Source organism: Rhinolophus hipposideros (assembly GCF_964194185.1).
Source record: "Rhinolophus hipposideros genome assembly, chromosome: 4".
NCBI classification, from domain to species: domain Eukaryota; kingdom Metazoa; phylum Chordata; class Mammalia; order Chiroptera; family Rhinolophidae; genus Rhinolophus; species Rhinolophus hipposideros.
In genome coordinates, this window is record NC_138050.1 from 80,870,870 (window position 1) to 80,885,571 (window position 14,702).

At 37.1% G+C, this 14,702-nt stretch overlaps 1 protein-coding gene across 10 annotated transcripts in view; it reads left to right on the plus strand.

Annotated features, from left to right (window-relative positions):
* Positions 1-14,702, plus strand: part of TBC1D4 (TBC1 domain family member 4) — a 179,915-nt gene that overhangs the window by 96,991 nt on the left and 68,222 nt on the right. For 7 of the 10 annotated variants that reach the window (XM_081045580.1, XM_081045577.1, XM_081045579.1 and 4 more), the window contains exons 2-3: positions 9,617-10,204; positions 11,712-11,801. In XM_081045580.1, coding sequence (XP_080901706.1) covers positions 9,617-10,204; positions 11,712-11,801 — 678 coding nt within the window. Of the gene's footprint in view, positions 1-4,650; positions 4,881-9,616; positions 10,205-11,711; positions 11,802-14,702 lie in introns of those variants that run through there. The other 3 variants (XM_081045584.1, XM_081045585.1, XM_081045586.1) reach the window with 1 other exon arrangement.

A 14,702-nucleotide genomic window follows, 5' to 3' on the forward strand; every position in this document is an offset into this window, starting at 1 on the left:
ATAATTTTTCTAATTCCTTTTTGTGTTCGATTTGCTAATATTTTGTTTAGGGTTTTTACACCTCAGTTCATGAGAGGTATTGGTCTATAGTTTTTCTTTTCTTGTAATGTCTTTGTCTGGTTTTGGTATTAGGTTAATACTGGCTTCACAAAATGAGTTAGGAAGTATTTTCTCAGCTTCTTTCCTCTGAAAGAGATTGTAGAATATTTGTATAATTTCTTCCTTAAAAGTTTTATAGAATTGACCATTGAACCCAGCTGGGCATAGTAATCATTGTAATCAAGTAATCATTGATTCAATTTATTTAATAGATGTAGGACTACACAGATCATCTGTTTCTTCTTGTGTGAGTTTTGGCAGATTGTGTCATTCAAGGAATTGATCTATTGCATTTAGGATATCAAATTTCTGGGCATAGAGAGTTCATAATATTCTTTTATTGTGCTTTTAATTTCCATGGGATCTGTAGCGATGTCCCTTTTTTCATTTCTAATATTAGTAATGTGTTTCCTCTTTCTTTTCCTTAGTTAGCATGGCTAGAGAGTTCTTGATTGTGAATTGTACCCTTTAAAAAATGTGAGCATGAAGCGAATAACAGGATCAATTTGATGACTAGAAAGCATCTAGAAGAAACAGGAAGTAGGTTGATCTCACATTGAAAGTACTTTGTAGTTGAGTCAAGAGCTATGCTGCATTTGAAATTGTGGGTCTCATCAACATAAAATGCACATTTCCCTATGAAAGTGTTGTAGGGGGTCACATTTTGACATCATTGGGGCTTAGAAAGCGTAGTCCAAGGGTTCGAAAGATCACTTCATTTCACAATTTTACCTATAGTCAGTGAAATGTTCAATGTTCAATACTGTGTTTGATTTTCTTCTCTATTAGCTGATGATCATGTTTTCTATTTTATTGAGGAAATTTAAATAGTCAGAGGAGAAATTCTCCAAACTCCCACCACCATGTGTTGCTGCATCTGTGCTTTTATATTCTGCCTTTCCCTTTGAAATGAACTGTGCATGCCTGTGGGTCAGTTCAAACTTTCATTGTTCCCTAGATTCTGTCTCCTCTTGTCTACTTAAGGACATTGTCAGCAATTCTACCTTCTTTCTCTAGATCACCAATGTCCCCATTTACTACTAGATATTCTCTTTTGGAAGCTGGCATTTTTTCCGTCTATGAGAGAACTCTCTCAACTACTGCCCTAATAGATTTTCTGTGCCTATTGTTTTGGGTTTTGTTCCTGAAGTTTTCATTGGAACCTACTCCATAAGACGTATGCTGTAAGCCCCCATCAAAACTTTTCTTGTCAAAGACACATAAGATCTCATATTCATTACTCCCTTCTTCTTGGAAACCTTTCTTACTTGTCTTTTTTTTCTTACTTTTCTTCGGGATACCATTGTCACCTGGTTTTACTCCTGGCTCTTGCTGTATTTTCCTTTGCTTATATCTCTCCACTTTCCAAACTATAAACGTTGTGTGCCTCAGGGGTTGGTTTCTGGAGATATTGCGCGTGCTCTCTCTCTCTCTGTCTCTTTCTCTCTCTCTCATTTGCATTCCTGCTCTCTCTGTCAACTATACTATAAGATATGTCTCTTGATGAACATATCTTATCTCACGGCTTTATATAACATCTATATGTTAATACCTTCCATTTTTTTCTTTCTTAGTTCTATTCTGTCTCCTGAGCTCTAGACACATATATTCAACTGCCTACTGACACTCTCCTTGGATGTCTCTAAGCTTCTCAAAATTAACATGTCCAGAACTAAGCTCCTGCTCTCTTTAAGACAACTACCTCCCTCAACCTGTTTCACTGATGCTCCATTTTTTTAGTTCCTCTAGCCAAAACCCTTAAAGTTCACCCATTCTGCTTCTCCTTCTCTTATATGCTTCAATAGATCCCTCAACAAATCATCTTTACTGTGCCTTTAAAATTATATCCAGAGACCTGAAGCTTCTTTCCACTTCCCTTGCTGTTGCTCCTGTGTGAACCACTGTTGGTTCACCCTGGATGGGTACAGTAGGCTCCTGCCCCATCACTGTTACATCTATTCTCCACACAGCAGCCAAAGGGATCCTTTAAACACATAACTCAGCAGCCTTTCTGTCTCACTGAGTGAAAGCCAAAATCGTTTCAAGGCGCTGCATGATTTTGATGCCCCCTGTTTTCCACAATGCCTCTTCCATAAACTGCTCACTAACTCATATCCAACTACACTGGCTCCTTGAAGTTCCCTGAACAAGCCAGGCAAATTTTTGCTTCAAGGCCTTGGTACTTGATGTTCTATCTGCCTGGGGAATGTTCCTCCCGCAGGTATGTGTATGGCTCACTTCCTTGTTGACCTCAGAATTTTACTTAAATATTTTATAGTGAGTCCTTTCTCTAAAGTTGGAACTATTCTGTCACTCCAAATTTTCTGTTCCCTTTCCCTGTATTATATTTTTCCTTGGCATTTTTCACTGTCTAAAATCCTTTGTATTTTATTTATTTATTATATACCCCCTGCTACAATTTAAATTTCATGAAAGCAATGTTTTCCGACTTAGCAGCATGTTTTCACTTCTTCCATCTCCTTACACAATGCAAATCTAACTTACATTTTTGATATAATTACACATTACTTAATATTTCCAGTATCCCAGCACTGTGTCAGGAACATTTGCATATTTAATTTAAATTTCCCAGCTTATCTCTGAAATAAACACGGTAGTTCCCATTTTGCAGAAGAAAAACCAGAGGCCGAGAAAGATATAGTGTCTTTTCCACAGACAATAATAGGCATTAAAAATTGGGCTTTAAACTCAAGACCTCTAACTGCATGTTATGTACTTTTCTAATATGCCATGCTGTGGACTAATCCACTTTTAAAATAATGATTTTGCTTTTGAAAGGGAATTTGAAAAGGACTGTGCTTGCCTGTCTGCTACCATCTGACTTCTTATCACCACCCCATCTTCTGTCTTGTTATTCTCATCATTTCCTCAAGCACTAAACTCAGTTATAATACTACTGAGGACATTCCATTCTCTTAATCCAGTTGCAAGATTTCCTGGATTTCTTCTGAGTTACCCTCATATATTTTCTATCTGATCACTTTTGCAAATTTGGAATGGTCATAAAGGCACAAGTCATATCTACCAGAGAGGGAATTCAACTATATGATAAGCCAAAGGGAGGGGAGAACTTAGCTGAGAAATTTAAGGAATTTCTCTCTTGGATGCTTAATCTAACTCAGAAGCCACCAAGAAAGCAGCAATTAGAGAGGAGTTGAGCCAAAAAGGAGTTTAAAGCAAAGTGACTGAGAATATCTAAGAACTAAAGCCTGCTATGAGAGGAAACTGTTTTGGCTCAATCCCAAGATTCAAAAGCCAAGTAACTTATACGACTGGGGTGTAAGCTGCAGAGACATCCTGCTTTCTTTGGCCCTGCTAGTCTTGTTTTCTTGTGATCTCCTTATTTTCTTCTTTATTTAGTTCTTTACTTTTGATGTGAACAGTTTGTTTCCACACCTGTAAAACAAGATAGTGATGACCAAAGAATTCCAAGGGCACTTTTAGTTTTAAACTTCTGTAATTTTAAAATCACTATATTATTCTAGTTGATTTTTAATCTACATCTAGTGAAAATTAGACCTCTTTTAAATGTTCATAATAATTATGAACATTTCTATTCTATTTTATAATAATTTCTATTTTTAGCTAAATACAAAGAATCACTAAGAACTTTCGGATAAAAGTGGAAATGGTTTACAAATCAGTTTTATTTCTTATTAAGATTGTCAGACAGCCTCACCTTAAAAAACGACAAAACAGACTAATTCTGAAGTAATGGGCTGGAAAAACCTCATGGGCTCTTAGGTAATGGTTAGTGCTTCCTTAATGTAAGTGAGCTATTTCATGATGTATGTATACCTTCTGATCACTTTCTATTGATTGAAAATGAGATTTAAAAAGCCAAATAGAAATTATAACATTAAATGACCAAATTAGTATTTTTCTCTCAAAATGCTGAGTTGATCTTAATAGTTTCTTAAGTAAAACATAATTAGAAAGCAAATCTACTCTCTTCCTCAAAGAATGCATTATTTCCAAAGCAAATATTTCTTTTCCATACTATCTTTATTTGATTGAGACTATTTTAAATTGTTAGTTCTTTTCTTTAGGCAGTCTTTTTTCAGTTTACTGGAAATGTTTCCTAGTGTTTTCCTCAAATATTTTTTACACTTTTTCCTTCCTTTTTGTATTTACTTAAATTTTGCTGTGCTTACTATAATTATTATGAAGATTAATAAGGAATCAAGCAGTGAAGCTCATATCAGTTATAAAACGAATTACCCAGTTTCTTTTTGCTTTAAGTATGTTTTAAGAAGCTTATTCTCACATTTGTATTTGTATCCAATTTTAAATGTTTGCTGAAGTTTTTCTGTTTATCAATGAACTTTATGAGGAAAAAAGACATTGTACTGTAGATGAATCTTCTCTTAACCTTCATTATTAACGAGTACGACACACTTGAGATTATTTAAACAGCATAAGGAAAACAATGGCTGTCAAATTTAAAATGTTTTTTTTTTTTTTTTTTTTTAAAGAAAAGTAAACCCTCTGCTCTTTAGTACTAAATAATCAGTGTGTTTCCTGATTGCAGAGTCAGGAAATACTTTACTTTTGAAGCAAGAACGGTTATTCCTGGACAGTTTTATAACTGGCTGCACAGTGATAACATGCAGTTTAACAAATACAATGATATCACTGCTGACTTATTTAAAAAGAAAGAGAACTTCTTAAGTGCGACAGAAGACTACTACTGAGAATTAATCAATTTGGTATACTCAGTGCTCTTGGAGAAAAACTTTCAACTGCATTCCTGACCAAAGGTACCTTTCCTTGTGCTTTTAATGATCTAGATTTTCACCCTGTGTTTGCTTAGATCTTGAAACATTATTGTGTTGTAGTTGTACAATTTGTTTTCTTCTGAAGTCAGGCAAAATATAATTTTGATGTACCCCCTGAATTTCTTGGAGTGTGATAATTAATTATGATAATAAATGAGAATCAACAGCATGACAGGTAGGGGTCTAGTAGCAATTTTTTCTCTAGATTGAGGACTTGTTTTAATGTCTGAATTTTGATGCTTGAATCTAAATTATTTTAATAAGATTACTGAAGTGTAACGACAAAATACTAGCTAAAGGTGGCACTGTGCTTTTTTAAAATATGAAGCATTTGAAAAACAGTCTCATTCATTTCATCATTTGTTGAATTGATTATTATATATTAATGGAAATGAATAATTTCAATGACTTAGGATATTTTTTGGCTTCATTAGAGATGATTTTCCATCACCTTTTAATGTCCATTATCTTGCTCCTGGATTGACGTCATTGCAAAAATAAACCCACAGAAATTTGGATCTGGCTGAGACCTTATTGACCAACTATCTATCTAGTTTCCCCTGTCCCCTTTACTGGTGTGGAAACTGTGGGAGGCAGGATAGCCAAAAAAATATTGTAAAGCTGGGGATAGATGCTCTAGTGTGGTAGAGTATTTTTGTTTTGTTTTGTTTTATGGTAAATATTATGCACTGCCACAGAATAAAAACCTCTCCTTGAATTGGCATTAAATCCTCATCAGGCTTTGCAGGATGTAGGCCGATTCTGAGCAATGGCGTTTTTCACAGCCAGAGTTTAAAAAAATTAGAGTATGTTACTGGAGTGTATAGCTTGAGGTGCTCTATAGCGTCTGGAGACATTTCTGACACACGCTTTCACTCCCTAGTTGGGGTGAGCTCTGAGCAGAGTGGAAAGCCATGGCTCTCCATTTTGGGGGCTAGCAGATCTCTTGAATTATCTACAGGAATTTGCTAAACTTATCTCACTCCGGAGAGCTTTTATAGGGTTCTAGATAGTTTATTCACTACTATTTATTTGTCTGTTTGCTGACAATAGTCACCCAATTTCTTCTGAGCACAGAACAACCTTCCTGCTGGGCAAATGAAAGAGCTCTAGTAAGACACAAAATCATCACAACTCATTGTTTCACTCAAGAGCTTACAGTGTAATAGAGAAAAAGAGGTGTTAAAACATGCAATACCTACAGGGAATCAAATTCATTAAAAAATATAAATATACATATGAATATATGTCAGTTAATACTGCCCTATAGGAGAATACTGTTTTCTCAAAATATGTTTAAGTGCAAGTACTAGATATATTATTTCTCTTGTGCTGCTTCTGATTGATCCCTTAAATAAATGCTTCAGTAGAAGGTTTTCATGGCCCTCTGAGAACTGGTTTTCCCACTATGGATATTTTACTGTTCTTGCTTTGTCAATGTGTCCCTTATGGTGTGGGCTCTAATTCTGTTGACAGGGGCTGTGTAATGTTGACTTTTATATGTGTCTTCCACGTAGTAATAAGCAAACACAGAGCTGAGTGTTGTTAGGTCAGTCTCACAGTCAGGCTCTCTGCAGCGCAGGTCATTGAAACGTGTGGTTAGTCGTGACCTGAGAAAAGGTTTTATAGGCAATTAGAATTTGTGCTTTATGGTGTAGTTAACAACTCCACTTATTGGAAAGTAAATTACTGAGTTCAGTCCAGGTGAGGAGCTTTGCTTGTATAAGATGGTCATTAACTGATCTACATTTACGTTTTGAGCCTCTACCTGTGGTTGCAAAGAAGTGTCCTGTGAGACCATAGAGATTCAGCCACCAATCAGTTCTTCGCAGAAGAGCTCTCAATATAATGGTAAAGTACAAACATGTAATACAGAGTAATTGACACAACGGAGGTTGAATTCACTTGATTTGCACTCTCAATGGTGGAATATGTATAAGTCGAATGCCACACCAAAATAATTTAAATATTTGTAACAAGATAAAAACTCTGCAGGTTCAAAAAAATGCTACAGATAATATTTCTGATTCTTCACTTTTATAGAGACGTGTTTGAAAATTCAGGAGCTCTTGGGTTGCAAACTCAGACGAAGTATTAAACTATGGTTTTTGAGGAAGAAGGGATCATTCTATCTTAGGGCTTTGCCCAATTCACTAGAATCATCTTGCCTTTCGTGGGGTTTAATGTAAGCTAGCTCAGTTTCCATAGCTTTGGACCTTGTTAGGTACTAAAGGAAAAAGAAAATGTCAGAGAGCTAAGGTTGCTGGTCATGCTTTAGTACGAAACACCTGACTTTTTCCCTGAGACATGTAAATTATTCAGGGTGAGTCAATGAAACTATAGTGTCTGGACTTTATTCTTTCATAGGAAATACTCATACCAGCCAGCTGAAGTTGTTGTGATTTTTAAACTGTGAATTCTCTGGCAATATATATCGAAAATAATCATATGAAAGAGAAGAAATTCTGGATTTAGAATTGGTGCTAGCAGATTTGAAGACAGATCATAGATGTCTGAATGTGAAGCAACCATGAGTGTGAAATGATCTCCTCTTTCTCCAACAATAAAAATTACCGAAACAGGTGTTTTTTTGTTTTTGTTTTGGTCAGTACAGATATATTGAGGATCTAACGTGTACCAAAAATTATTCTAGGCTCTGGGGATAGAACTAGAAAAAAATGAAAAATGAAAAAAAAGAAAAGAAATCACCACCCTCCTGGAGCTTCCATTCTAGCAAATAAATTATACAGAATGTTAAAGGTGGTGCTATGTAGAGTAACAAAGTAGGGGGAAAATCCAGGGGAATACTGGCTGTGGCAGAGAGAGAGAGAGAGAGAGAGAGAGAGAGAGAGAGAGAGAGAGGGAGAGAGAAGGAATGGCGGATGGGTACGGCCTTACAAGGAACTTTAAAGCATGGATTTAAATGAGGTGAGGGAGTGAGCTTCCCAGTTATCAGTGGAGGAGCATGGAGTTCAGAGAACTTGAGGGAGGAGTGTGCCTGGCATGTTTAAGGAATAGCTAGGAGACTGATATGGCTGGAGCAGAGCGAGAGAGAGGGAGTGTAAGTAGGAGTAAGGTCAGAGGAAATGAGGTGAGGCTGGAAAGATGGAAATCCAGGTTGACCCTTTAAAGGTCATATGGAGGATGTATAGCCACAGTGCATATTTAAGGTAGATATATGTCATATGCAGATGACAAGGGCTCTGTAGGACGTTGTAAAGATCTTGTCTTTTACTCTTAATGAAATGGGGAGCTTGGAGGATTTGCAGCTGAGTAACATGACTTAAGTTTCAAAAGAATCTTCTTGACTTTTGAGAATAGATGGAAGGGGCAAGGGACACCAGTGAAAGGTTATTTCAGTAAACCAGGTAAGAAATGATGAGTAGTATTCCATTGTATGAATGTACCATATTTTGTTTGTCCATTCACTTTTTCCCCTTCAGTTTTATTGAGATGTAATAGACATATAACGTTGCATTAGTTTAAGGTGTACAACATAATGATTTGATACATGGATTTATTGTGACATGATTAGCACAATAAGTTTAGCATCACTTATCTCACATAGTTACAATTTTTTTTCTTATGATGAGAACTTTTAAGATCGACTCTCTTAGCAACTTTGAAATATATAGTATTATTCATTATAGTTGTCATGCTGTACGTGACATCCTCAAAACTTACTTATCTTACAACTGGAAGTTTGTGCCCTGACCAACTTCACACATTTTCCCCACCCCCACATCCTTGCCTCTGGCAATCACCAATTTGTTCTCTGTTTCTATGAGTCTGTTTTTATTTATTTATTTATTTATTATTTATTTATGTATTTAATTTATTTTACATTCCACATAAAAGTGAAATCATGTATTATTTGTCTTTCTGTCTGACTTCACTTAGCATAATGCCCTCAAGGTCCATCCATGTTGTCACAAATTGCAGGATTTTCTTCTTTTTTTGGCCAAATTCTGTTCGTGTGTGTGTGTGTGTGTGTGTGTGTGTGTGTGTGTTTCACATTTTCTTCATCCATTCATTTGCTGCTGGACACTTAAGTTTTTTCCATGCCTTGGCTGCTATGAACAATGCTGCGGTAAACATGGGGGTAGAGATATCTTTTCAAGATTGGGATTTTGTTTCCTTTCGATATACACCCAGAATTGGGATTGCTGGATCATATGTCAGTTTTAGTTTTAATATTTTGAGGAACCTCCACACTGTTTTCCACAGTGGAATGTACCCATTTACATTACCACGAACAGTGCACAGGGTTCCCTTTTTTCCACATCCTCACCAGCGCTTGTGATCTCTTGTCTTTTTGATGGTATCATTCTAGCAGGTGTGAGGTAATGTCTCATTGTGGTTTCGATTTGCATTCCCCTGATGATTTGTGAGCATTCACCAGATGAACATTTGGTTTGTTTCCAGTTTGGAGGCATCATGACTAAGGCTTCTATGAATACTTGTGTATAAGCCTTTGTGTGGACGTACGTTTTCAGGGCTTTTAGCCAAATCTCTGTATGTGGAATGACTGGGTGGGAGATAAGTCTATGTTTAATTCCTAAGAAACTGCCAAACAGTTTTCTGAAGTGGCTGTGCCATTGTGCATTTCTGCATACAATCAATGTATGAGAGTTTCAGTGTCTCCACATCTCAGTGGGCGTTTGGTCTTTTTGATGTTAGCCATTCTAATAGGTGTGTAATGTACCCTTCTTTTCCAGGTTCCTGATGTTATCAGCAGCATAAGGCAGTTGTCTAAAGCTGCCATGAAAGAAGATGCCAAACCCAGCAAAGACAGTGAGGACGCCTTTTACAACTCTCAGAAGTTCGAAGTCCTGTACTGTGGAAAGGTGACCGTGACCCACAAGAAGGCCCCATCCAGCCTCATCGACGACTGCATTGAAAAGTTCAGCCTCCACGAGCGGCAGCGCCTGAGGACCCAGGGCGAGCCGCGCGACCCCGATGCCCGCAGTGACCCGGTGGTCTTCGAGGTCGAGGGACCCAGTTCACCCTCAGACATTCTTTTGGAGGAAGAGGATGGCGTCACCAACACCCACGCTGTCTTCCCCGCCGTGGCCAGCCAGCCTGGGCTGTCCAGCTCTCGGTGTTCCTTCCCTGAGCGGATTTTGGAAGACTCTGGCTTTGATGAGCAGCAGGAGTTCCGGTCTCGGTGCAGCAGCGTCACCGGGGTCCTGCAAAGGAAAGTTCATGAGAACAGCCAGAAACCGCAGCCGCGAAGGAGGCACGCCAGCGCGCCCAGCCACGTGCAGCCCTCGGACGCGGAGAAGAACAGAACCATGCTGTTTCAGGTGCTGCCGGGCAGGGCGCTCTCGGGCCTGTCCCCGTCCGCTGTCCCCTGCCAGACAGACGCAGCCGGTGTCCGGCTCCTCCCACTTCCTTATTCTGCAACAATCCCGCTTTTATTTCTTCCTCTCTGGGAAGCAGATAAGGCAGATGGAGGAAGAGCAAAGGAAAGGAGGGAAGGGCTGACAGGCAGACATGGAATGTGGATTGTAAGAAATGAAGGAGCAGGACAGGGAGCGATGGAGAAAACAGCAGTTAAAATAAAGGAGCGTCCTGGAAAGCGGGTGGAAGGAGGAAGAATGGAAGATTACTTTTAGTATCACCAGCAGTAATGCCTTAGGTGGATTCTTAAATACATGTTGCTTTTTAAAAAAAATAACTGCAGAAAGCCAATTTTATAGAGGATTTAAAGATATGGATCTAGAGAGTGTGATTAGGCAGGGAGAAGAGAGAAAGTTTTATAGAGATTAAAAAAAGAACAGTCCAGAGGCACATAAGTGTATTCTCAGATGAGAATACACCCAAAAGAGAAGGTTAAAGAAACATCATAGAGCTGATAATTTACTGGATCAGTGATTACAGTAATTTGGTGCAGGATATGTTATAGGTGTAAAAGATATATCTTAACTCTAAAAAGAGCAAAGTTTTTGAAGTTGTAGAGTATAGAAAATGTCATGTTCCACTTAAAATAGAGCTTAATTTGTAACAAAGCCCTGTAGAGAGGCTCTCTAATCCGCAATTTGTAAGATTTGAATTTTCTTTAAAAAAAAAAATGAGTGGCTATCCTTTTATCCTGATGTAAAGAACCCAGTAGAAGGAAACCCACAGCATACCTTAGTAAACAGCCCCTGTGTATAATATTTACTTTATCAGAAGTTTGCAAGTTCTTTAGTTTTGTTTTGTCCTGTTTTGTTTTTGATAAATCTACTCATGTAATTAAAGTATGTATAGTCTTTTCTTTGGTGATTTGTAAATTATTTCCCCTCTTCTTTGGGCTATCAGATTCATTCTTTTTCTTAGCCACAGTCCTCGCTGTTAATTTTTCTGAATGGTTGCTTATTTTCAAAAATTTTAACTTATCTTCCCAATGGCAAATATATCTTTTTGTTGACCATTTGGGAGAAAGTATGATTATAAATATAATCAAATAATTTGTATTTTCAGAAATCATGAAGTAAGGAAAGTTTGCATGTGTGTTTGAGCGTGTGTGTGTGTGTGTGTGTGTGTGTGTGTGTGAAAAGACAAGCATTTTTAATCTGGAAAAAAATGGTTTCTTGTCTCTTGTAAATTAGAACCAACTTAATTTTCATGATTTTTTAGCAAAAAAAAGAAATGTTATGAGGCAGCTGATATTTAGAGTTGAAATATTGGTTGGATTGGATGATGAAGCACATGTGAATATGTATAACTGGATATAGCATTTGAGTCTATATTATAGTTGAATATTTAATTGCAAATTAAGATGTTTGGTCCTTGTGAGTTGAAATGAATTGGAATGTTTTCATTTTTAAGGTTGGGCGATTTGAAATTAACCTCATCAGTCCAGACACGAAATCAGTTGTGCTTGAAAAGAATTTTAAAGATATCTCTTCTTGTTCACAGGTATGTATTGAAGTAGATCATAATATTTGAAGAAACCAACCAAAAAAAATCTTGTTTCTGATTTAACCACAAAATAACTGTGCTTAATACCCTTCAAATTTTACTGTTTTTTATTTTATTTTAATTTTTTAAATGGATTTGTCTTAAACTAAGAGTGTTCATGTGTTTGTGTCTATGCTAAGAACAAAATCCCGTCCAGGTTTCTCAGTGTCATAATAGTTTGTTCTCATTTCCATCAACCATTTCTCTGCCTAGCATCACTTCAGCAAATTCCTTCCACTGATGGAATTTTTGTGGTGGAGAGTTCTTTTGAAAATACCTTCATAGATGGTATTCCTTAGAATCTTGGGCATCAGAACCTGTGGGTGTTACTGACTCATGTTTGCTCTTCGTACCATAGTAGGTAATAAAAAGGAGAACTAGGACTTTCAGCTGCTATTCACCTTAATGCTAAATTTTGAAAAGAAGGTTTTGGTACATTTTCATTTTTTTGTTTATTTTTAGTTCACAAACTGTGTATTTGAAATTATTCAAAATAATTGATATAGCTACATGTGTACAAGGTCATATTAGGCACAAACTAGTGTCCTAAGTACCATAGTAATAATTTAGAATATCTATCCAAAAATTAAAACTACTTAAATACCAGGGATGCCAAAAAAATGTATACAAGTGGACACTTTGGTCAATGTTGCTCAAGCAGTAGTTTGCCATAATCAGAAGTGTCTGGATACTGATGGTAACCACTTTGAGCACCTCTTGTAATTGCAGAAGTCAAACGTGACTTGTATTCATGTTTTGTTATTGGTATATAGTATTATATATATATATATATATATATATATATATATATATATATATATATATATATATATTAAAGATTTTATTGGGGAAGGGGAACAGGACTGGGAAACAGTGTGTACTTCCGGGACATTGGGGAACAGTGTGTACTTCCAGGACATTTTTTCTAAGTCAAGTTGTTGTCCTTTCAATCTTAGTTGTGGAGGGCGCAGCTCAGCTCCAGGTCCAGTTGCTGTTGCCGTTGCTAATTGCAGGGGGTGCTGCCCACCATCCCTTGCAGGGCTGGAGGAGTTGAACCGGCAACCTTGTGGTTGAGAGCCCACTGGCCCATGTGGGAATCGAACCGGCAGCCTTCGGAGTTAGGAGCATGGAGCTCTAACTGCCTGAGCCACTGGGCCGGCCCCTATTATTACAATTTTAATACAGTTTTCCTTTCTTAAAATGTATATACATTTTTTGGTACCCTCTGTATATTGTAAACACAGAAAGAATTTTTGAAGATGTTGGAGTAGAGGGGGTATCTAAGTATAAATATGAGACGATTAAAAATGCCAGGATGCCTCTGAGGTGGTCACTGTAATAGAGAAAGATTAACTTTTTCCTAGTGAGGTGACTTAGATGTACCTGCAGGGACATCTTGGAATGGTCTCTTCCTGTATTTTAATGTTGAAAAAGTAAGACTGCCTTTTAATAAAATTTTGGAGTTAGCATTCCTATAGGTATGATATTTAGACATTCTTCCCTTTGAAAATGACAAACTTTTGTACATCTTGTTAATTATTCACTTCGCCTCAATTAATGTTGTTCTAATATTCTGTTTTAATATTTGTTCTATTATATGAAGACATCAAATTATGTTGTGAAGATAAAAATTTTATACTATAATAACTTAGGAGACACAGCATTCCTCTATGGGAAGGATATATTGCAAATTTCTAAATTCCTATTTAAAGGACAAAAAATTAGGTAGAGAGATTATTCACTTTAACAGAAAAAGTATTTATTGAACATTCTCATAATTACCTGTTTATGGGGGGTTCCTGCGAGATCATAAGCTCTGTAAGGGCAGGCGTCTTATTCTATGGTGTCTTAGTCTGTAGAGCATCAGAATAAGATGTGGTAAGATGGAGCTTAACACTTAGGTATTCAATAAATGTTGAATGGATATTTCTACAAGTAGGGACTTGTGCCAGTTACCAGCTAAAGAGTGGTTGTACAAACCAGGTAGTTCCTACGCCTCAGAGCATGAAGAGTCATCCTGAAAGGTTGTGCCTCTCACCCAACAGTCCCCAAGCTTTTCAGTAAAAAAATTAGCAATGCTCATTGAGCACCCAAAGGAAAAAAAGAGAGAGAGAGAGAGAGAGAGAGAGAGAGAGAGAGAGAGAGAGAGAGAGAGAGAGAGAGAGAGAACCAGCCAAACCAAATATATAAAACTGGCAGTTCAAATCTGATTTTTGCTTTTCCTTTTTATTTAAAGCAAACTTTCTATGCTGACATTTTGGTCCAGAAAAAGAATTAAACCAAAATGAAGAGAATTTGTGGAAATGCCTTTGACTGGAATAATGGTCAAGTTAACCCGCTGCTCTTCACTGAGTAGCCCTGTTCTTATTACTTATTTCCACAGAATTGAACAGATATAATGTGGCCTCATCGAGAAACAGGTGTGCTTTCTAAACATGCACACCTACAAATGTTTCTTTTTTCAAAATCTGTAGGACTGTGTTGCTGACAAGCATGGAATAAGACAGTGGTTTTCTTTACTGGAAACATTACCTCTGACTGAAGGCTCACTGAGCTAACGAGGTTCTATGGATTTTTCCCATTTAGTACTAAGCTAGTAAAAGATATATATTTTTAAATTACTAGTTTCAAAGTGATAAACCCAGCAAATCTACTACCCATCTGACATCTATATTCCCTAAGAATCACTTTACATCCCATGACTATGTGTGTGTGTGTGTGTGTGTGTGTGTGTGTGTGTGTGTATAACTATAGTTGACATTCAATATTGTTTTATATTAGTTTCAGGTGTCCAGTGTGGTGGTTAGACATTTATAGAATTTGTGAAGTGATCCCTTGATCAGTCTAGTACCCATCTGA